The sequence below is a fragment of the Choristoneura fumiferana genome, chromosome 23 (assembly GCF_025370935.1).
Source record: "Choristoneura fumiferana chromosome 23, NRCan_CFum_1, whole genome shotgun sequence".
In the NCBI taxonomy this organism is placed as follows: Eukaryota; Metazoa; Arthropoda; class Insecta; order Lepidoptera; family Tortricidae; genus Choristoneura; species Choristoneura fumiferana.
This window is the reverse complement of record NC_133494.1, coordinates 19,896,924-19,921,778: the sequence shown is the minus strand read 5'-3', so window position 1 is coordinate 19,921,778 and position 24,855 is coordinate 19,896,924. Positions and strand designations below refer to the sequence as shown.

Sequence of the window (24,855 nt, the reverse complement as noted above, 5' to 3'; positions counted from 1 at the left end):
GTTTAACTATAGGTGCAACGTGTTAAGTACGCAAAACTTCTTAGTTGGTGACTCAGTCCATGAATTTTCAGTAATAATTTGTAAATATTGAATGTCCTTAAATATATATATTTTTTAATTAAAAGTGAGGCCTGATCATTGATATACCTACATCATACCTACCATTTTTTTAAAGAAGAAACCTACGCCTAACCTATACACAAACATATTAATACATTCACTCTTAATTACTTCTTAATTTCTAACAGCCTTATTCATAAAAAATCCTTAATTGAGGTTTGATCGGTCTGTTACTTAGCAGACTGATTAAGCTTGTTAGACGGTTGTCAAGAAGTATGATTCATAAACGCTTGCTAGCAGTCTGCTAGTTGTTGAGCCGCTGATAGACTGATTAGACGCGTTATGTTGGCCACCTTGACAAATCAAAGACAAAAAATGGCCTAATCGACAATTAAAAAAAAAAAGTTGACAGCAGTGACAGCAAATTAGCAGGAAAAAAAATAAAAAGCGAGAAGTTTGTTTTCCCGCCATTTCCGATCCGCATGTTTATGTTGTGCAAAAAGCCATAATTATGTTAATCATCCTAATATTTTTTTTCATATTTATTGTTAATTTATTGTTGCTAATTTAGAGGATTTTTTAAATACAAATACCTGAAAATATTTTTTCCTGGTTTTTTTTAATCTTTGCGTAACTTCACCCTTCACTAAAATATCTTCGGTATGGTTGTTTGCTCTTGTCAAAGTCAGCTGTTCAAACTTGTGGCGGCCATTTTGTGACTTAGCAGGGAGATAAAGGAGGGTCTACGGTCCGCTAACTTTAGCAGAGCCTTGATCGACTGATTAGCGCTAACAGACGTTTATGAATCATGTTTTTTAGCATCGGGCCTTCAAGGAGCCTTCAAGGAGGCTCTAACTTTTTATGAATAAGGCTGTAAGTATTTCCCAAGATACATTTTGTAACCAGTAACTTAATAGACCACAGAATAATTTATTTTCCCAATAATTCGGGTAACAGTGGAGCAGCTGGCAACACAATTCGTCACACACACTAGCATCCTTGCAAATTGTCTTACACCGTTCTTACGCACACTACAATATTGAGTTGCCGCATTCACGAACGTTTTGTTTTTAGTTAGCGCGGTATCTAGTCGAGCGAGCGCGGAAGACCAATCATTCATCTAAGGTATTTAGGTTCCTTGGGGAGTGTAGGCCCTACACTGTAGGGGAGCATTAGAAAAGGATTTCCCAACAGGAAAAAACTACAGACTATTTATAAAACTACCGACGCTCTTCCTTCAAACTACGCGTACGGCCACCAGACATAACATCTGCTTGAAGAGATCTCTATTCAGGCCCACCCCCACAGTAAAACCCGGGGCAACTAAAAATCAGAGAAATACAACAATGTTTTTATTTAATTACAAACATTTTTTGACGTGGTTACACTTGCAATTGCAACAAGTTTTGGGAAACTATTTGATTTGATTCAATAATAGTTATTTTATTTCAGGTTTTTTCTTTTTTTCAGCTTTTCCAATTAAGTATTTATCTTATAAGTAGTAGCTTAGCTAATACTCAAAGTTTTCAACTAAAACAAATTCATTAAGTAGTTTGACATTTGAGAAATTAAACTAATCAAATCTTTATAAACCGAGTTCTGCACATCTGGAACTTCACTTAGTAGTTATTATTATACCGTTACGAGAATAGGATTGATCGATAGATTCGCTATGGGTATACATTTAGGTAGACGTAAATAGGAAATAACCTGTCCATACAATTCCCAGTCTCATCGCGGCCTAATACAATGTTCTTAAAACTATTTTTAAATGCACAAACGCAAATTTTGCATGTAGGACACAACTACTTGGCAGAAACATGATTAGATTTAGGCTATTTCCACCAAAGATGTGCGACGTAGCTGAGCAGTGCGAGGATGCCTAGTGAGGGTGTGTAGCGGACTCTTCAAATAATCGAGCGGGTGCGGTGAGGCGGCATCGGAGTGCGCGCGCCATTGGCCCGTAGTAGTGACTGGACTGAGTACTTTGCAACACATGTTTTGTGTTTACAAAAACCTCACTCTGCTCAAGCTGTTTCCACTAGAGCAGCCCTGAGTGAGGATAGGAAATTGACGCGTTTCTATTGATTCATGACACACATACCTTGCACATATCTGGTGGCAATGCCTGGCTATTTAGCAAGTAATTACAACATTACCAGTAACGGCATATTGGCACAAGCACAACTGTACACGGAGCTCTTTGTAAACAGCATGATGCTCCTTTGTCTGTACTTTGTCTTGAAGCACCGTCAGTATCTTACATATTTCCTTGAAGTATGACGCTTCTCTTTGTACAAGTATGTTTTCTTTGGAACGCTCCCATGATGAATATGCCTTCTTCTGCACCGGAGTGAGTTCACTTTTATTGAGATTGTTCATGGTCCAGGATCCCTTGCATACACGGCAAGTACAGATAATACGGGATGTCTGGTAAAGTTTCAGTGACCTAAGCTTGCCTTCATACAAACGCTCGTACCAGTGGCCTCTGTAAGAGAAAAGCAAAGGGATAAACTCTGATAAACTAAACAAAGACTTCAGGATTACATTTGCACATTAATATCATCCTAATGTTTACAAATGCGTTGGCGTGTATGTACTCCATCATGTTAAAATGAGTGATCAGATTTGCATAAAATTTGGATTAGATTTTATGGTTACAAGTTTAGTGAAAGAATTCTTTGAATTGTCATACAAAGTGACAGATATTCGATCTTAAGTGGGTACTAAATTAACAATGCTTGTGACTGTAGATGTCTGGAATAACACACACATATTTTTATTATTTTCCAACTGCCGGATCTAGTAGTTTACGCGTGAAAGCCGCGAGAAAAGTATAGTACCTAGACAAGCAGATGGGTTGAAGCACAGATATAGATTACACTAGATTACGCAAATGCATCTACTTCGCGTGTCCGAACCCCGACTAAACGTCAGGGTTGGCCCCATACAAAGACTGACCGCTAACTGACTAATCATGACTAGTGACTGACTCGAGCCCCACGGCGCAGGCGGGCGGCGCATTTGAATCGATTTTGCGCAGACATCAGGGAATTCACATCGCTAATTCGCTCTTGAGACGTCACAGTAGATATAAAAAAGTGACGTGGTTGGTTTTCATACAGATTGAGGTGTTTGCGTTATCTAGTGTAATCTATATCTGTGGTTTGAAGTAAGAAAAGTCTAGTAATATCATCATAATTCACAAGTGTAGGTACATACATGTGGGAGATCTTTAACTCTGCATTCTTTTTGATAGGTTCGAGAGCCACTAATGCCACTCGATTATCAAGACCAAGTACTAAAACATTGGGCTCACACGCATGTTTCAATTTGCTGGTAAACGCAAACCAACCAAAATGACTGGGGAAATTAGACACTAGGTCACTGCCGGTTAGCTCCTCAGCTGCATTATCTATTTCCGTAGTGCAAGGCCACATAAGCTCCAAAGACATAAAGAGTTTAGCAAAACATTTCTGTGCCTCCAAACTTTCTTTTGGGTCTGTAGGAAAGAACCCATTGAGATTCTGAAGATGATGGATTACTATGGCAACATCTAAACAGCTGTTGTACAGAACTCCATGAACGAAATGGCGCTTGTCGTTAAAACTTAAGATTGAGGAGTAATTCTTAACATCATATATTTCGTTCAACGAACTGGTTTTCAATCTGTTAGCTCCAATATTTTGAGATTCTTTTATCAAAGTGTTCCACTCCTTGCATTGTGTTTTTAGTTTCAACACAGTTTTTATAGCTAGTCGAAAACTGCTACCAACATTTACTGTCTGCAATACATTCATGATCTTACATTCTATGTAATGATACTCATTTAGACAGAGTTTTTGACATTCTTTGCTACAGAACAATGCATAGCAACAATTATCACAGGGAAACAAATTTAATGTAATTTTTTGGCAGTAATAACATGTAGAATAGGCTTTATCCTCAAGAGAGTAGGTTGTATATGCAGTCTCTATTGCAAGAACAGTTCCCATTTCAACATCTTTAGCAGCTACTACCCTAGTTTCACCATGTTCGGAAACCACATGTACATCAGAAGACAGGCAAGGTATCTGTGGATGCTTTTCCCTTTTGAAATTGAAGAATTTGTCAGAAAAGGCGCATCTCAAAATACCATCCTTAAGACTCTCTTTCCAAAGCATTATCTGGCACTGAAACTTTCTTTTCATCAACTTTTTCTTCAAGTCTTCTGTACAATTCAGATTTAGACAAGTTTCTATGTCCTTGATAGAAGCAGTATATGCTTCTAGTTGGAGATGTAGTGCTGATCTGTTACTGTATGCTTGCACAAGCTCTATAGAATCTTTGGGAGCGTAAAGCAAAGCTTTATTGTAACATTCAAATGCTTTCTGGAATTGCTGACTAACATAAAAAGTGTTTCCTTGGTTACGATAGGAGCAGGACCGCTCTTTAGTCTTCTCGTTATTGACAATTATGGGCAAGGTGTGAGTGATGCGTAGAATTTTTAATGCGCTCATAACAGCACCTACCATATCCACTGTTCTTAAAGCCTCGTAAACTTCGTCGAGAAGGCCCTGGCGGTTAAGAATTTGGTTAAAGACCATCGGATTCATGAAGTTCATCCTTGCACCTGAAAATTACAAATCGCATAAGAATTAAACATTTAATCTATATCATAATAAAGTTGTTTTTCTCGTGCTATAGTGCTTGCTTACCCTTTATTTTACTTGCTTTCTAAACGAAACTATTGTCGATACGCTCAAAAGGTAATAGATTACTTTTTGATAATTAACTTTTACGGTTTTAGCAATAAATAAACTAGAATACCTTACAAAGTTTCAAATAAAACATGCCAATACCTTCTATCTAACACGAAAACGTTTAATTTTAATTTTAACGCTGTTAACGTGACAGCCTTGCTTTTTTTTTTATAAATAAGGAAAGTAAAGGTAAAGCTATGTAAGTAACTTCAGTTGCTTACGTTGGTTAACATGTGATTACATTAGAATTTGAAACGAAGTTGTTGTGTGAGCTAGTTTATTGCACGATTCTTTAATTACCTGTGGACTACTACGTCACGTCAATCAAAAGACAAAACGGAAAAAAAAAAGGCGGGAACCTTTGAGAGGGAAAGGCGCGAATTTCTAAAAGAAATATTTATAATTATTAATAATTCTGTATATATTGTATATTTTTAGGTGTAAATATCTGTACATACTTACGGATAAGTGTGTAAATATTACATAAGCTATAATGGGACGGGAGAAATCTAAAAAACGAAAAAAAAAAAGAAGGTGCTGAAGACAGAGGGTCTTCCGCCGAGGACTCCGATTATGAAAACGATGCAGATAAGTACAGGCCGTACAAGGTAACAAATTATTCTCGTAAATATCCAGAAAATTCACAGAGGCGAGACTTCGTTGTGTTCCTCACACACCAATGCGCCGACAAGCCGTTTTCGGATGGCGATAAAGTAAACTTGTCCCAGGCCATAAGAAAATACGCCATATCGGGAGTGCTACATCTGAGGCCTATGAATAAATATAAAGTGGCTATAACATTCGATTTGTCAAACAATGCCAACACGTTTTTAGGTCACAATAAATTCCTAGACGAATTGGGGCTTAACGCCTCAATCCCCGCAGCAGACACAGAAGTTACTGGAGTTGTAAAATCTGTCCCAGTTGGTTTATCGAATAAAAATATATTCGCAATGATCGGCAGCTCACGAAACGTCATCCAGGTGCGGCGATTCATGCGCAGGGTGAGGGCAGATGGGGGCGAGGTCGCGTATATTCCCACGCAGACTGTCGCAGTAACGTTTGCCTCTACTCAGCTGCCTGAGTACGTGTACCTAGACTCATGGAGACACGAGGTGACGCAATATGTCCCTCCAGTTAAGCAATGCTTAAAGTGCCAACAGTTTGGACATATTGCTAAATTTTGCAAAAATAATGAGGTTTGTTCTATCTGTTCCGAAAATCACAATTATAAGGCCTGTGGCGCCGACAAACAAAATCCAGTTTGCGCCAACTGCAAGGGTAAACATATTGCAATTTCCGCGTCTTGTCCTATTAAAAAAAACAAAATAGAAGAAAACAAAATCAAATCCCGAACTGCAGCCTATGCCGATCTATTTAATGAAAAGTCTTTCCCCCAACTAGCTGCTAGGACAGCTGAAACCTACTTAGAGAATATGCTTAAATCTCAATCATTTTTAAATATGATCACGCAAGTGATCATAAAGCTAGTAGCTAATAAAAACGAATCGCCTATAAATACAGAAACAATACGTGCAGCGTTCCAAGGTACGATAAGAGGGAACGCTCAATCTAAAGCATAATGAACGCCCTCAAAATCGTACATTGGAACGCTCAGAGTATACTCCACAATAGGCACGAATTTACAAACTTTTTATATCAAGAATATATAGATATTGCGATCATTTGCGAAACCTGGTTAAAGCCTCATCTGAGGCTAAAGGTCCCTGGGTTTAACATAGAGCGCAATGATTGTGGTAACAAACATAATGGTGTATGTATTCTGATACATAATAGTATTGCATATAACAAAATTAACACATTTTTTGATGACTCTCTTCAAAATATTTGTATACAAATATCTGTTAATAGTAAACAAATTAGTATAGTAAGCTTTTATAGCCCTACAAATTGCAACCCAGTTTTTGAAAAAACAAAATTTGAAAATTTCATTAAATCTATACCCGAACCCAAGATAATCGCAGGAGACTTTAATGCTCATCACACGTCTTGGGGTTGTTGTTCTACTTCATCACGTGGTCGTACTGTGTTAGATGTTGTTGATGATAATTTTCTGGTACTTTTAAATGATGGTACACCCACTACTGTGGGCTCTATGACTTGGCGTCCTAATGCGTTGGATCTAGCCATAGTTTCTCCATCGTTGGCTCCTCTTTGTACTTGGTCAGTCCACGACGATCCTCTGGGTAGTTATCATCTACCTGGAATAATCAATTTGGTTCTAAATAACAATGTAAATAATTTTGTAAATAATAACGTAAATGGAGTACATTTGCCCACTCACCCCAATTTTAAAATGGTGAATTGGCAAATGTATGCCGAGAAGGTGGAGTGTAAGTTAAATAACTTTCAGTTCGACTCTTACACGCCTCTTGAGGCCTACAATTTGTTCACGAATATCCTAATGTGTGCTGTCACAGAGTCCATACTGAATCATAAAGGTCCCAGTCCCATGACAAATAGTCCTAATCGTTTTTATACTGTTAGAAAATCTAAGAAAAAATCTAATCTTCCATGGTGGAATGATAAATGTTCCACAGCTGTTCAAAACTCCAAACAGGCGTACATCAATTTTAAACAAAATTTTACTTTAGAAAATTACCTAGAATTTAAGAAACTCCAAGCTAAGAAAAAACTTGTTATTAAAACAGAAAGACAAAATTCTTGGGCTGATCTTTGCACTTCTTTTAATCGGTTTACTCCATTGTCAGTAATTTGGCGCTTCATGCGCAAATTCAATAAAACTTATGTTCCTCGACACTCTAATAGTAATCATGAATGGATTCTAGATTTCTTGCAAAAATATACTCCTGATAGTGTGGAAAATGTAAGTAGTTTGTCTCTTGAATCCCCTTCCAGCCCGCACAATGATTATATCATAAACTTATTTACCCTTGAAGAATTGAAATCTGCAATATATTCACGCAGGGATACTTCGTTTGGTTTAGATGGAATTCCATATATGATGTTCAAGAAACTGCCAGAGAGTTGTCTGATTATTTTACTAAATATTTACAATGCACTTTGGACAAAAAACGACATACCACCTGAATGGACAACTGATTGCATCATTCCTATATTAAAATCTGACAAACCTAGGTTTAATCCAGACTCTTATCGTCCTATAACATTGACATCATGCGCAGGAAAAGTCTTTGAACAATTACTTAAGCAGCGTCTTGAATATTATGTAGAACATAATGGATTGCTTCCAAACAATCAGTATGGTTTTCGTAGAGGTCGTTCAGCACGTGAAAGCATATCTTTGTTTCATTTAGATATACTGAAAAGCATCAAAAATAACAACAAACTTATTTCAGTGTTTTTTGATATTACTGGTGCTTTTAACAATGTAAATATTGATATTTTATGTACAGAACTGTTAAATATATGTATTCCACTTAAAGTTGTACAGTGGATTCAAAAATTTCTATCTTGTAGAAAAGTGTTTGTGAAGTATGATGGTGAATTGTTTGGTCCTCGACTATCTTCCATAGGAGTTTGTCAGGGTGGAATTTTATCCCCTCTGATCTTCATTCTGTATATACGTCGCTTAAATTTGGTAATGGGTCCTAATATCAAAAATTTACAATTTGCCGATGACCTTGTTGTATATTTATCTGGAAATAATTCTAACACAATAATAAATAACTTAAACTTAGCATTAACAAAACTCCATAATTACCTCTCTTATTTAAATCTCGCAGTTAATCCATCTAAGTCTAAAGTTGTCCTACTTTGCCCTCTTTATTGTATAATAATACACCTCTGCCAATAGTCACAGATACCAAGTTTTGGGTGTCATATTTTGTCACAATTTATCCTGGAAAAAATATGCTGAGCATTTAGAAGTCAAAGCCAATAAAGATTGACAGAAGTGCCGTGCAGTGAGTCTGTTCAATTTTTAGGTTATATTCCCACTAAAATAATAATCCTTGTAAATTAACCATCTGGTGGTGGATTAATTAATCTATAATATTTATCTAACTTAATAACCCATCTGACCGGTTGGCCAAGAGCCAAAACCATGGAGGGGAACGAGGAGCCCCCGGATCCGGGCGGTGGTAGTTTCACGAACACGATGGAGTTTGACACGCTGAACAATGCACGAAAGCGCAGTCTTAGTTCTTTGGAACTATCATCGCCCGATAGGGCCGAACCTAAAGGTAAAAAGGTGATGCAGGGAACGGACATCGACAACGCATCCATAGCAGGCATTTATAAACACCCTGACTTAGACGCGGAATCCCGCAAATACAACAGTGAAGATAGTGGCCCATTTATTGTTCACATCTCCCGAGACGCGGATTCTAGCAACTCGGGCATTTCACTGCAACCTATTAAGGTTGGTCTTGCCTTTGCCAGAGATAACGTCCAAAACATCAAAAAAGATGGTATCAAGTCCGTAGGTAGAAACCGTGTCTCGGTTGAGTTTAAGACCGCTGCGGATGCCAACAATATCTTAGAGAATCCCTGCTTATCACGTCACAAATACAAAGCAAATATTCCATCGTACAATGTTTCTCGAATGGGATTGATTCGTGGTGTACCAGTCGACTGGTCAATGGAAGAATTTGTTGACGCTACTGACCTCATAGACGGACCAGGTAAAATTCTTAAAGCCCGGCGCCTTCAGCGCAAGGTAACCAATGAGGGAGGTCCTCCATCATGGGTTCCAACGCAAACCGTTGTAGTGACCTTCGAAGGTCAAAAGCTTCCTCAGAAAATCTTTGCGTTTTATACATCGTTGAAGGTCGAAGTGTACGTGCTCCCAACAATTCAATGCCGGAAATGTCTGAGGTTTGGTCATATTCAGGCCCAATGCCGCTCTGATGCCCGATGCTTCAAGTGTGCACAAAAACACCCTGGTGAAGGATGCAACATCGCTGCTGAGCATGTAACCTGTTTATACTGCTCAGGCAATCATTATGCGACAGACCAACGTTGCCCTGAATATTGTAGGCAAAAATCTATCAAACTGGCAATGTCGGAACACAGCATTTCTTACCAGGAAGCGTCCTCTCGTTTTCCGGCTGTACGTCGTCCTTACGCCGACGTGGCCAAGATTATGTTCGAGCCCAACTCTCCCTCATGGCAGTCTCCCTCGCCTGTTCGCCCTCCCCTTCCTCCCCAATCGCCTCCCTCAGCTTCATACCGTAAGACGATCATCCGTAAATCTAGAGCAAGGTCCCCTCTGTCTCCAGGCTATGACCGGCAAGCCCATAGAGATATTATCTCGACCCCACAATCCCAACTCCCCAATGGCTACGCCCTATCGTCACGGCGGATGCCAGTTGAGACCCCCAATGATGACCTTATGGAATTACTATTCAAACTTCTCACGAATATAATCGCCAAATGGAGCGATTGTTTACCGCCCGACGTTGCCCCATTAATGGTTTCACTTGCTGAGCGATTATCCTTCTCCAATGGCCCCCAGGCCAATTTTCTTCAATGGAATAGTCGTAGTATCATCCCTAAAAAACCAGAACTAATCAATCTCATCAACGAGCACTTCGTTTCAGTGGCGGCCATTTCGGAGACATGGCTGAGACCGGGTTCCCAGTTTAGGATCCCGGGCTTCTCATGCCTTCGGGAGGACCGCGGTGATGGACGTGCTGGTTGTGCGTTATTGATTAAAAGAGGTTACACTTTCTCACAAATTCCTCTCCCTCCTCATTCCCATGATATTAACGCTGTTGCGGCCAATGTCATGGGAATTAATTGCGTATCAATTTATATCCCACACCCAAATATCAACTTAATACCCGACCTTTCTACAATCTTGTTCTCGATCCCACCTCCTCTCCTCATTATGGGTGATTTTAATAGTCATAACACCTCCTGGGGTTCATCACATTCTGACATATTTTCTTCCTTCCTTCTGGACCTGTTTGATGACATTAATGTCGTAATCATCAACGACGGCTCTCCCACTCATCGGGTATATCCCGGACAAAACCCCAACTCTGTTCTGGATTTGTCTGCTAGCTCTCCCAATCTTTCGTGTTCGCTATCCTATCAGGTTCTGAGTCAGTCATTCGGAAGTGATCACTTCCCTATAATTATTTCCCAGCCATCCTCTGTTCTTCCCTCACCCGTCCCCCAACCCCTCCTTCAATATAGGTTGGATAAAGCGGACTGGCCAAGCTACTCTCATTATATTGAAAATAAATTAAAAGAGCTAGATCCCAACCTATCAAATCCCTTAGATTTATACCTCTACTTCCAATCGATTCTACTAGAAGCAGCAGATAAGTACATCCCTAAGAAAAAAATACGTAGTAGCAAAATCCCTTCACCTCCCTGGTGGGATGCAGAATGCACGGCGGCGATCAAAGCAAGAGACAACGCGGAACGTAAGTTTAATGAGTCTGGTCTTTCCGATGATTTTGTTGCCTATCAAAAAATTTCTGCCCGTACTAAACGTCTCCTAAATAAAGCAAAAAAGAAAGGATGGAAGGGATTTTGCGAAAGCCTCAACCCTAGAACCCCGCCATCGCTGGTATGGAAAAATATTAAAAGATTTCGGGGCTCTTTCCATCCTGTTTGTTCAGCCTCTCCTAACCCTCCTTCCTGGTTGGCAGAGTTTGCGGACAAATTGGCTCCTTCATCAGTTCCAGAGAAATCCTGTATCGACCCTTCCCTTCCCCCTGCGGAACTAGGCCCTCTTGACAATCCCTTCACATTCACTGAACTTGAGTTGGCTTTAGATGGACTACGTAACAGTTCCCCCGGAGAAGATGGCATTCCCTATCTTTTTATCCGGAAACTTAATCGCTTCTCAAAGGAACATCTACTAAAAACTGTACAATTTGTTTTTCGTGACTGGTGAAATCCCACAGGAATGGACGAGCCAAATTATTATCCCATTCCTTAAACCAGGGAAGGACCCTCAGGTAGCTAGCTCTTATCGCCCAATTGCTTTGTCTGCATCAATTGGTAAAATCTTCGAACATCTTATTAAGAATAGGTTGGAATGGTTCGTAGAAAAGGAAAAATTACTCGCAAACTCTCAGTTCGGATTCCGTAAAGGAAAAAGTACAATGGACAACTTATCGATTCTGACCTCAGACATTAGATTGGCCTTCTCCAAAAAACAACATCTCGTTGGGTGCTTCTTGGACATCTCTGCCGCATACGACAATGTTCTTCTTCCAGTACTCAGAGCAAAAATGCTTCAGCTGAGTATTCCTGCGAGGATAGTTCACTTTGTTTGTAAGTTGTTCATAGGACGTACCATAAAAATTCGATCTGGCAATAGTTTCCTCCCTCCTCGTACCCTATGGCAGGGACTCCCTCAAGGTTCGGTGCTCTCCCCTCTTCTTTATAATATATATACGTATGATATTGAACAATCTGTCTCCCCCTTCTGTAGTATACTTCAGTATGCTGATGACTTGGTGCTGTATACCAGTTCTCAGTCAACAGATGCTGCTCCTTCTAAACTCAATGAAGCGCTCAGTTATCTCAAGATCTGGCTAGATGATCATGGTCTGACTTTATCACCATCTAAAAGCTGCATAGTAACTTTCACACGTAGCAGATCCATTCCTATCATGGATATCCGATATGATGATGAGGTCATCCCCTGTTTGGACGCTGTGAAATTCCTCGGAGTCTTCCTGGATTCTAAGATGACTGGCGTTCCGCATTTGGAGTATGTAACCAGCAAATGCGAAAAGGGTATTAATGTTCTTCGGGCTCTCTCTGGGGTTTGGTGGGGCGCTCACCCATACTGCCAAAAGCTCGTGTACAATGCAGTGATCCGCAGTCAGTTTGACTATGGCTCGCTCGTGATTGAACCCTGTAATAAAAATGCTCTTAAAAAGTTGGACCTGATTCAAGCCAAATGTCTGCGTATCACTCTAGGTGCAATGAAATCCTCACCAAAAATCGCTATGCAGGTTGAATGCTTGGATCCTCCCCTCTCCCTCCGCAGGCAATACCTGGCAGACCGTTTCATCTTTAAGGCGTGTTCTATCTCCAATCATCCTCTTCTTCCTCGTCTGGAGGAGCTTTCCCAAGAAGTATCTGAAAACACGTATTGGTCAAATAAGGAAAAACCGAAGTACATTGTCTCATATTCCAAGTTGAAAAATCTTCCGTCCCTATATATACGACCAACACCAATCCTATTTTTGAGGTCAACTATGAGTCCTTAACCTACATCCCCAATGTTATCCTTGATTTTGGCATTGACAAGGATAGCCCAGCGGCCAATATTAAATTTAATAAAAAATTACAAGAATGGGAGGACTGGCTACCCATTTTCACAGATGCTTCTAAGTTAGACCCCAATGGTAGTGTAGGATCAGCTGTATGGATTCCCAAATACCAAATTGTTTTGACTCAGAAAGGACCATCTCAATCATCGGTTTTCACTGGGGAATCCATTGCTATCTTAGAGGCTATAAGATTTTCGAATTCGCATAACATCTCAAAAGCTTTAATTTTTTCCGATTCCAAAAGCTGCCTGCAAGCAATTGTCGGTAACCATTTTAAAATGAAAACAAAGTTTCCAATTATATTAAAAATTAAAGAGTCTCTATACCGATGCAAACAACAGGGACTAGAAGTTACGCTTGCATGGATTCCAGGTCACTGCGGCATAATAGGTAATGAAAGAGCGGACACATGGGCAAAAGATGCCATTGAAATCGGTTCCCAGGATTATAACATCATTTTACCATCAGACCTAATGATGTCCGTTCAGAATGACTTGAGGAATTCCTGGCAGACTATGTGGGACTCCTCCAGACTCCAGAAAGGTCGACACTATGGGAACATCCAACCGTTAATCCCCCGAAAGCCTTGGTTTTACCGTTTCCGCTCAGCTAATAAATGGGTCACTTCTACCATTTGCCGACTCCGTTTAGGTCATGTCTGTACTCCGGTGTTCTTGTCTAAAATCAGGGTTCGGGACAACTCTTTGTGTGAATGTGGTCTCGACGAGGGTTCTTTAGATCACATTTTTTTCAGTTGCGGTAGACTCACTTACTCTCTATATGACGCGCTGCCTAAGGATGTTCCGCGACCTATTAACTTTCTGACTCTTCTTGCTCTACTTGATTCTTCCTTGATAAAAATCTTAATCAAATTTATTCAGTGCCACAACATTAAGTTGTAGTATCTGCAGCATGCTTATTATTATATTATTTTTTGTTTCCTTTTCAACTCTTCCTTTTATGCTAGCATGCTTAAAACTCTTCCAATACCCTATGATTAAAAAAAAAAAATGTAATTGTCTTTGTGGTCTTTGTGCCGTCCATAACATATGTTATTTGTTTAGGTCTCCTGTCTGTTCCTTCCCCAAGATCAAAATTTCAAAAACCGAACATTCTCCTCACGTGTGTAATGTCTCTACGCCGACACTGGCAAAATACGTCTTGCTATCACGGCAAGAGTGAAAGCCATTAAAGAAAAAAAAAAAAAAAAAAAAAGCCAATAAAGCTTTTAATATCCTTAAGTCATTGCGTGGTACAAAATGGGGGGCTGACCCCAAAATATTACTTATGCTTTATAAATCTTTAGTTCGCAGTCATTTTGAATATGGGTTTATGTGTTTTGCTTCAGACCATAAATTATAGAGAGTTTAGAAAAAATTCAAAATAAGTGCATGCGCGTTGTGACTGGAGCATTTAAAACCACTCCTATTGTTTCATTACAAGTAGAGTGTAATCTCCCTCCAGTAACAATAAGACTTGCATATTTGAAGGAAAGATTTATTGTAAAACTACATGCTGAATATGACAACCACCTTTTAAAGAACTCTTGAATATTAATCTATTGCCTTTCCAAAAATCTTTTTATGTTTTGCAGGGCCTATCTGAATTTAGCAGTTTTTTAAATCAAATTAGTATACATAAAAGCAATAACCACTTACCTTGTTTCGATGGGCCTTATGAAAGTAAATTTAGTCCTATAAATGTTGTGATTGATAATGGTCTCTCCAGAAAGGAACAAGTATATGAGAATTAGCTTCATGGAATGGTTTTAAATTCATTTATACAGATGGATCTAAGAATGAGTCTAGTGTATCTTCAGCTATATACAACTCCGAAAACAAAATGGGTCTTGGTTTCAAAATAGACAAACATGCTAGTATTTTCACAGCTGAGGCATTCGCTATTCTTTGTGCACTGAAGCACATATCAAGGCAAAAAGAGGCATGTAAATGGGTAATTGTCAGTGATAGTATGAGTGTATTAAAAGCTATAAAAAATAATAAAGTAAAATCTAATACAAATTATTTAATTTTCCTAATTAAAGATCTTTGGTCTGAGCTTCACTTAAAAAACAAATTTGTTATTGAATTCATGTGGACTCCTTCACATATAGGCGTATCTGGTAACGAAAATGTAGATTTCTTGGCTCAGTCAATTGCAAACTCTCCTCCATCTATTGATGTTAGTTTTGATGTCCTACTCCCATATACTGATGCTATTCCAATACTGAAACAAAGAATGTATGTTCAGTGGAAAAAACAATGGGATCATGTTGTGCAAGTAGAAAACAAGGGTTCTTGGTATGCTGCCTTAAATGTAAACTTACAATCTGTATCTTGGTTACGTAAAGGTAATATCTATCGTAATATAAGCTTTTACAGCACAATCTGTCGCCTTAGGTTAGGTCATTTTCGCCTCAACCATCATTTGCATCGTATGAAAATTATAAGTGATCCTCGTTGTGAATTGTGTCAGTCAAATGAGGATCAAACCATAGATCATATAGTCTATCATTGTTCGTCTTTCGGCATTCAGCGCCTTGTGCTGATGGACGAATTAATCCGCATTTACACGGAGAACCACATCTGGTCCCGCTCTCTGTTCAAGAGCTGTTAAAGAATCATTCTACATATGAACCACTGTACAACTTCATTGTATCAACAGTAAAAGAAATATAATTTGTTTCATTAATGTACAAAGTTATAATATTGCTTCATTCTTTGTATATTCCTAATTTTCTATCGTTTCAGTGAGTGTAGGTTCAATTCAATTCAAATTTAGGAAAAGTGGCTCCAGTGAGTGTAGGTTAGTTTAAGTAATGGTAAATCAACTGACAGGCGTCAAATCAGAGCTGTCAGACTATTTCCTTACAGGGATTTTTAAAGGATCATCTATGTAGGTTACATAGAAGTTTTTTATCTTGTATTTTCTGGATTGAATATTTATACACCGGACTTGACTATAACTGAAGAAGTTTTATTGGATGTGACAACATAGAAAGCAAACACTGAAGAAGTTTTAACTGGATAAGACAATATAGAAAGAATACTAAAGAAGTTTAATTGGATATGACAACATTGAAAGAAATACTGAAGAAGTTTTATTGGATATGACAACGTTGGGAAAGAAAAATATTAAAGAAATTTTATTAAATTGACATGGAAATAATATATAGAAGTTGAAATAAATTATAAGTATTAACTGATGACGAGGCGATATGGTCCCTGACTTTAGCCTGTCCGAACGGACGAATTAAAAAAAAAAAAAAAAAAAAAAAAAGACAAAACGTCAAATCCAGCTGGTATGAACTCGGCAATGGCAGTCTGTCATTTTTAAGTTTGGTGAATAGTTACGATTACGTACATAACAGCCAAAACTATTTTTGTAACATATTTATAATAATATTAATAAGTTTTTATTATTAACAATGAGCCAAGCCGTAGTTGAACCGCCTAAGGAGCGGTACATTCCCAATGGACTTAAGTTCGCTTTCGGTGGCCTTGCTGGGTACTGTATACTAATTTATTATTAGAAACCTAAATTTGTCCTTTATTTCAAAACCAATGTCACGGACCTTTATCTAGGAACGTTCGTTTTGATTCATATTTGATACAAGTGTGATGTTAAATTAAAAGTTATAAAAGTTTCAGTTTTCAGCAGACAAGTTCCTCTAATGTTTCATTCATACCATCATACATTAAGTTTAATTTGACAGAAGTTCATCGTTTGGCCTTGACTGTTGCAAAATCTACTTGCGTTGTATGTAATTAAACATCTAACACTGTTACATAATTAATAATTACTTGAGTAATTTTCCATGTTTTTTTTTTCATTCTTATCTTAATCATGGCAAAGCTTTTCGAGCTAAGATAATTATTATATACTAGCTTTTGCCTGCGGCTCCGCCCGCGTGGAATTCGGTTATCGCGTGCTGTTCTCTCGGGAACTGTGCAATTTCCGGGATAAAAAGTAGCCTATGTCACTGACCCATAAACCAACTCTATGCCTAAAATCACGTCGATCCGTAGCTCCGTTTCGACGTGAAAGACGGACAAACATACATACAAACACACACACTTTCGCATTTATAATATTAGTATGGATGGATAACTAGCTATTAAAACTTTTTGAACATACAAAAATAGGATATGCTCTTAATTTTTTTTAAACTGGGCTTAAGGAAATAGTTCCCACTAAACATACTTATTTGTTCATAGCATCTTAATAAAACCGGCCAACAGCGTGTCGGACACGCCCAAAATAGGGTTCCGTAGCCATTACGAAAAAAAAACATGTAATATTATGTGCGTTATAACACAATTAAAACACTTACTACAGTCTTAAAATCTATTACCAGAAAAAGAGCGTATCTTCACGGCACTTACGCCCTTTTGTTGAGAAGCGCAGTTTTTCGGCAATAACTCAAAAACGGTATATTGGATCATGTTGAAAGTATTTATTAAGCGTTACCTTTCCATATTTTTTGCATATTTTTTGGACAAACGGTTTACAAGATAGAGGGGGGGGACACACAATTTTTGTTACTTTGGGAGTGATTATTTCAGGAAATCTTCACTTAATCAAAAAAGTTTTTGAGAAACCTTACTATCTTTTCAAAAGAGCTGTCGAACTTATGTGCCACACGTTGATGCAAGTAAAAAAAAAATTCTGTTACGTGTATGGAGTGCCCCCCCTATAAATATTTCTTTTTGTAATTTAACTACAAAACTAAATAGCGGCTTTGACAAGACATCTGTCCTCCAAATTTCATTGATATATATCTTGTAGTTTTCGAGTAAAATACCTGTGACATACGGACGGACAGACAGACAGACAGACAGACGGACTTGACGAAACTATAAGGGCTACAACTCAAATGTACTTCCATACATTTAGATTGCGGTGAAGGAAAACATTGTGAGGAAACCTGCACGAACCTATGAAGCGATTCAATGGTGCGTGTGAAGTTCCCAATCCGCACTGGACCCACGTGGGAACTATGGCCCAAGCCCTCTTGTTCTGAGAGGAGGCCTGTGCCCAGCAGTGGGACGTATACATATAAGCTGCGATGATGATGATGATGATGACATTTAGATTCCAGCAACTTTTTTTGAGTAAAACAAAATAACAGCAAGTGTCACCCGCACCATGCTACACAATGCTACACAATGAAAGCATTTTAGTGAATTTTGCCTCCCTCCTCCAATGCATCATCATTTCTTTTTTTTATGTGACAAAAATCACCAGACACCCATCTCCAATAAATATGAATAATTCTCAAAACTGACTCTCTTTTAGGGTTCCGGAGCCAAAATGGCAAAAACGGAATACCCTTGTAGTTTCGGCATGTCTGTCTGTCTGTCTGTCCGTCCGCGGCTTTGCTCAGGGACTATCAATGCTAGAAAGCTGTAATTTTGCACGGATATCCTACTAATATTATAAATGTGAAAGTTTGTGAGTGAGTGAGTGAGTGAGTGAGTATGTTTGTTACTTTTTCACGCTTAAACGGCTGGACGGATTTGGATGAAATTTGGCGGAAAGTTAGTTTATAACCTGGATTAAAACATAGGATACTTTTTATCCCGATATTCCCACGGGATAGGGATAAAATCTCGAAATAACAACCGCTGGGCTTAGAGTCATGAAACTTGGTATGTAGGTAGTTGGACGTCTGGAATAAAACATAGGTGACTTTTTGACCCGATATTCCCACGGGATACCTAGGGATAAAATCTTGAAATAACAACCGCTGGGCTTAGAGCCATGAAATTTAGTGTGTAGGTAGCTGAACTTCAGAAATAACACATAGGCTACTATTTATTCCGATATTTCCACGGGATAGGGATAAAATCTCGAAATAATAACCGCTGAGCTCAGAGTCATGAAATTTGGTATGTAGGTAACTGAACATCTGGAATAAGTGACTAAGTACTTAACTTAAGTGACTTAAGTGACTTTTTGACCAGATATTCCCACGGGATAACTAGGGATAAAATCTCGAAATAACAACCACTGGGCTTAGAGCCATGAAATTTGGTATGTAGGTAGCTGGACCTCTGGAATAACACATAGGCTACTTTTTATTCCGATATTCCCACGGGATAGGGATAAAATCTCGAAATAACAACCGCTGGGCTTAGAGGCATGAAATTTGGTATGTAGGTAGCCGGACGTCTAGAATAACACATACGCTACTTTTTATCCCGATATTTCCACGGGATAGTTTTGTAACTAAGGGACCCATACATCCGTGTATTATTGTTATTATTATTTTGTAATTTTTTCTTTAATTGTATACTTACTGTAGTTTTTAAGTATTTTATTTGTACTTATTTTATTTTGAAAAAATGACTTTCTGCCAAGCTTCTTGCGGCGCATTCTTCTTGGCAATGATGGTCTTTCCGAAAGTGCTGGTATTTAAAAAAATGACGTGTAAAAGTGCCCATTGCGGCCTATTTACTGAATAAATGATATGAATTTGAATTAGGATAGGGAAAAAATTTTAAATTTTAGCACTGGGTTTAGAGTCTTCAATTTTGTACAGTTATTCACAACACAACCTCAATGAAGACCACGATATAAATTTTGGAAATTTCCAGGGGAATTTTGTAAAATCCGAAAATTTCAATTGCAACTACCAGACCGAATAGTTTACGCGTGCGAAGCGCGGGTAAAAGCTAGTATATTATAAAATGGTACAATAAAAAAATAAATTTAGTGTACCTCCCATAGACGTAAAGTGGGGGTGATCTTTTTTTCTCATCCAACCCTATAGTGTGGGGTATCATTGGATAGGTCTTTTGAAACCATTAGGGGTTTGCTAAGACGATTTTTCGATTCAGTGATTTGTTTGCGAAAATGTTATTCAACTTTAAATTGCAAATTTTCATTAAATCGAGCGTCCCCCCCTCTAAAATCTAAACTGGTGGGTGGAAAATTTGAAACAATTCAGAATGGTAGTAAGTATATCAAACTTTCAAGGACAACTATAACGGCTAAGTTTGCTTTAGAATTATTAGTAGTTTATAGAGTAAATAGCAGCCTAATAAAATATACCTAAATTGAAAATACAAACTGAAATATAGATGCACAGAAAAACCAGAAAAAATAAGACCATCACTGGGAATCGAACCCAGGTCCTCGGTAATCCGTACCGCGTGCTATACCGCTACACCACTGATGTTCAACGGCACCGACACGAATTTCCCCTATGCACCTCATATCTCAGCTTGTTTGTTTCTTATTTAGCCACTTAAGCAGTGACGCTAGCGACATCTATGCCGTAGCCCTCATCGAGAAACTTTCGGCACTCCATTGGAACTAACCGCTCACCCGGACAAGAGATATCGTTACTAAGCAATCAAATTAAAATTTCCTATTAGTTTTTAAGTTTTTTTAAAGCAATCAATTGAATTTTCACAGTATGGCAGCCACATGTGTCGTCCAGCCATTGGACCTGATCAAGACACGGATGCAACTGAGCGGTGGTGCACGCTCCTCGTTCGCAGTGGCTGGAGAAATTGTGGCTCGGGAGGGCTTTGTCTCGCTGTACACGGGACTCTCTGCCGGCTCCTGCGACAAGCCACTTATACTACCACAAGGCTCGGGGTTTACAATATACTCTTCGATTGGCATAAAGAGTAAGTGGATTCGTGTTTTAATCTTCTCACTAGATATTACCGTGGCTTTGCATGCGAAAACCGAACCGATTAAATGAAATTCCCAAAAAGTAAATCTTGTGATAAAATATCCACGCCAAATTAGTGACATCGCCGGCAAAAAGAATTATATAATTTGTTAAATTGACGAAAGAAAAAAATAACGTATATATTTTATTTGAGATACGTGTTTATATTTATATTATAATATCGCGTCAAAGGTCGGGAGTGGGGGCTTTATGCGCCACTCCTTAGTAAAAGGCCCGCTCGCCCCCCCCCCCCCCTCCCACCCACATAATATATTATTAAGAATCTAGCCTATCATCATCCCAGCCTGTAGGCCTCCTCAAAGAATGAGAGGGCTTGGGCCGTAGTTCCCACGCGGGATCAGTGCAGATTGGGAACTTCACACGCACCATTGAATTGCTTCGCAGGTTTGTGGAGGTTTCCTCACGACGTTTTCCTTCACCGTAAAGCTCGTGGTAAATTTCAAATGTAATTTCGCACATGAATTTCTAAACACTCAAGAGGTGCAAGCTGGGGTTTGAACCCACGATCCTCTGCTTCAGAGGCGATAGGTCAAACTACTTGGCCACCACGGCTTCTAGCCTACCAGTATTTATGAAAATGATATCGGCAAAAAAATCCATAGTTTTTGCAAGAGATGTGTAAAGTTTATCATTCTATGTTGAATTACGTAGATATAAGTGATCTATATCGATCACGCCGCCATAGTGTGGCCTATTGTATAAGCGGTGATACTAATAGATATGTATAATTATTATTACATATTAGGCTATGGCAAGTTATCGTAGGCTGTGGCCTAGTACGGAGCTTAGAGGAGGCGGTAGCGATTTATTGGATATGGATATGGTGAATATTTTGCACGCTTATTTTTTTAATTCTATTTGTAACAGGGACGATTTGCGGAAAAAGGCCTTTGCCCAGCAGTGGGAGAGTGGGACGCTTTGACAGGCTAAGAAAAAAAATTGAAATATAGTACGACTCTTGACCTCCACACTGTAGTTGTTGTTGTAGTTTATGTATTATATTGTTTTTTTTTTATTGCGTATTTTTTTTAATGTATGATGACCAGATGGTCCCAAAGGAAGACCAGCGCCGTTCGCAAGACCGGCAGATAGCTGGTTTGGGACCATTTCGTGACATACATAAAACTATATTTTATATTTTTCTTTATTATTATTTTTGATCCATTGTTCTTATGTTTGTCACGAACAAATGTTTTCTTTCTTTCTTTCTAAAATACTGTATAGTAGCTTCCACTATTATACCACTATTTGACTCTTAACCTTTTGAACGCCACGGTCGGCCACAGAGGATAAAAATAATAATCGGAAACTCGCTCCATAAACGCCACGTAATGCCGACATGTCGCCTATGGCACGATTTTCAGCTGTCGCGTTTTGCCAACCGTAACGCTCAAAAGGTTAAACTCACTCTTTGTCGGACCTTAACTGATTACTCCTGAAAGTAGAGGAGGAAAGGGATAAGTCCGCCTTGTGTTTCTTCTTTTGTACAATAAAGAGTTTACATACATAAAAAAAATGAAAGATTTATTCATACATATACATACTGTAAGAACACACACACAAATCACACAAACCCACCCAACTATCACCACCACGCAACACTCCTCAACCAGAGTAACAGAACCTTTCACCATGCTATCAGATGTTAGAAAAACGTTAGTGTTGTGTAGTGATGATAGTTAGGCTTGTGTAATTTGTGTGTGTTCTTACAGTGTGGCGGTGGAAGAGCTGCATGAACACACATTTGTTGCATAGATCTATCATAATAACGTCGTGGGTAAGCAAAATAATTATGCACATATAATAATATTATTTAAATTATCAGGCATGCATTTGGATACAACTGATAGATGTCTGTGTATAGCTATGGGTCTAGCTGTTTTAGTTCATTGATATGGACCTCCGCTCCGCAAAGTAACGTCTGCTTCAACAAATTTAGAACCCGCTATGTTCAAAGCGTCGCCTTATCACACTGAGCGTAGATAACAAGTTGCGTCACACCGATACGTTACTAGAGCAGTTTGAACTGAAAATTAACGTCCCATTGGCAAAGGCCCTTGCCTATTGACAGTGCAAGAAAAATCGTAATTTAGCATTACAATGCCATCCCGATCGATCACGAATTACTCTCTCGCCCTTCGGGCTTTACTAAATTTAAATACATACCAGCAAAAATCGAAGCACTGTATAACTATCTTTCTACCTATATAAACACACGTGGGAAGGTATGCAATTATGCAACAAAAACGTCATGCTTACGCTTAGCGATAATATTTCTCACGTGTTATTTTACAGTCTGCTGTTGCATGGCATTGAATGCTAAAAGTATCTGTTTTCATAGTTGAAATGAAAAGCTGTTTAATACGGGAAAACACCAACCAATTTTTAACTCGAAGAACCTTATACCTACTGATTGAACACGTATACAAATTGAAATTATGCATTTTATTTGTTTAGGTGTACCTACAGTCAAGGGCAAAGACATCGACACGGCCAAAGTTGCAAAAATATGTATACACGGCCTTAATGTTAAGTGCATAAAGACGTGTATATTACATATTTTTGCGAAATTATATTTATAATACAATTGTTGTTATGAAAATCATTCAATTAGGTATACATCCGAAATGTGTGCTTCTACTTCGTTAAACAATCTACTATTGTTGCACCGGGCATTGTTTCATTCAGTCGTGTGGCAATGACCATTGAACTCCGACCCTTGTGTTGATAACAGCTTCTAATGATAATAATATTATGATCACTCAAGCGATATAAGTGACGCTTGAAACGAGCGGATTACTTTCGTTTTCCTAAGATACAAATGCCTACTGAAGTAATTATAGTAATTATAATTATCAAAATCAAAACGTTTATTAGGCCGCAAAGAGCTCTTTTACGCCTCATTTTTTTATTTCGGAAAGACATTATTGGCACGAAGAATGCGTGGCGTGGCAAACTTGGCAGAAAGAGCTAGCCCGCTACGGCTAAACCGTCGCGGTTTTTAACCGCGTGGCTTTGTGAATCAAGTAACATGAGGATGATTTAGTTAGGGTAGATTAAGGGGCTGTTTCACCATCCATTGATTAGTGTTAACTGATGGTTAAATGTGATGCCGTCTCTATTTGTTTTGTTCGAATAGACGGAGACGGCATCACATTTAACCGTCAGTTAACACTAATCAATGGATGGTGAAACAGCCCCTGAATATAGCACTTTTTTCAGACGCAACGCGGGCGCGGCGCCCAGCTTCGGCACGAAGACGCTGCTGGGGGTGGCCGCGGGCTCCATCGGCGCGTTCGTGGGCCCCGCGGAGGTGGCTCTCATCCGGATGACCGCCGACGGCCGCCTGCCCGCCGACCAGCGACGCAATTACAAGAACGTCGCCGACGCGCTCATCAGGTAATTTGTTAGGGTTCCCGTACCCAAAGGGCATGCCGGTTTTAGCACTTCCAGCGCCCTGGGTGAGTTTTCCACCGCGCCCCCACCTTTTTGGAATTTTCTAGTAGGTAAGGGAAATGAAACATTTGCAAAATGAAACATTTGCAAATGAAACATTATAGCAAAATGAAACATTTGCAAAATGAAACATTATAGCAAAATGAAACATAGCAAAATGAAACATTATAGCAAAATGAAAACATAGCAAAATGAAACATTATAGCAAAATGAAACATTATAGCAAAATGAAACATTATAGCAAAATGAAACATTTGCGAAAAATATTTTGCCCAAACGGCAGAGAACCGTGCGACAGTTAGCGGAGGCCTTTAATGTTTAATTTTTAACACAATGCTTTTTTGTGTGTATGTTTAAGTGGGTAAGCTACGAGTGGAGACTGAGTGAATGAGCGAGTAGTGGGGGGGCGCCACAAAATGGTTTCCAAAGTTGGGGAACCTCTGCTCGATGGTGATGTTTGTTTACGGTGTTGTCGTGACCGTGGCGGTGGCGGTGTGTTCCAGGATCGTGCGAGGAGGGCGTGCTGAAGCTGTGGCGCGCGCCACGCCCACCGTCGGCCGCGCCATGGTCGTCAACGCGGCGCAACTCAGCACCTACTCGCAGGTACCGCGCTCGTTCGGACGCCATCTTTTTTTCACAA

The 24,855-nt window shown here is 39.0% G+C and overlaps 2 protein-coding genes, 1 long non-coding RNA gene and 1 pseudogene across 4 annotated transcripts; 2 read left to right on the top strand and 2 right to left on the bottom strand.

Annotated features, from left to right (window-relative positions):
• Positions 1-1,397: 1,397 nt before the first annotated feature.
• On the bottom strand, positions 1,398-5,003 carry LOC141440638 (uncharacterized). 2 transcript variants are annotated; one of them, XM_074105155.1, is made up of 3 exons: positions 4,902-5,003; positions 3,283-4,672; positions 1,398-2,548 (listed from the first exon to the last, which is right to left on the bottom strand). In XM_074105155.1, the coding sequence occupies exons 2-3, from the start codon at positions 4,662-4,664 to the stop codon at positions 2,197-2,199; spliced, it is 1,734 nt and encodes a 577-aa protein (XP_073961256.1). In that variant the 5' UTR covers positions 4,665-4,672; positions 4,902-5,003; the 3' UTR covers positions 1,398-2,196. The 2 variants fall into 2 exon arrangements, with proteins under 2 accessions (XP_073961256.1, XP_073961255.1); XM_074105154.1 differs by having other exon boundaries at positions 4,758-4,983.
• Positions 5,004-5,296: 293 nt separating this feature from the next.
• On the top strand, positions 5,297-8,549 carry LOC141440736 (uncharacterized; the record flags this gene model as incomplete). Its single annotated transcript, XM_074105280.1, has 1 exon — positions 5,297-8,549. A coding segment is annotated over one exon (1,089 nt), but the record flags the coding sequence as incomplete, so codon positions are not given.
• Positions 8,550-15,061: 6,512 nt separating this feature from the next.
• LOC141440639 (uncharacterized) lies at positions 15,062-15,617 on the bottom strand. Its single transcript, XR_012452727.1, has 2 exons — positions 15,378-15,617; positions 15,062-15,277 (listed from the first exon to the last, which is right to left on the bottom strand). It is a non-coding gene; the product is annotated as an uncharacterized lncRNA (long non-coding RNA).
• A 748-nt stretch (positions 15,618-16,365) lies between these two features.
• Positions 16,366-24,162, top strand: LOC141441341 (mitochondrial 2-oxoglutarate/malate carrier protein-like; annotated as a pseudogene).
• Positions 24,163-24,855: the final 693 nt, after the last annotated feature.

Coding starts and splice junctions, on each gene's coding strand:
- LOC141440638 (XM_074105155.1), bottom strand. CDS start 4,664: ATGAACTTCATGAATCCGATGGTCTTTAACCAAATTCTTAACCGCCAG. Junction 2,549..3,282: donor GAGTTAAAGATCTCCCACAT/GTATGTACCTAC, acceptor TTTCTCTTACAG/AGGCCACTGGTACGAGCGTT.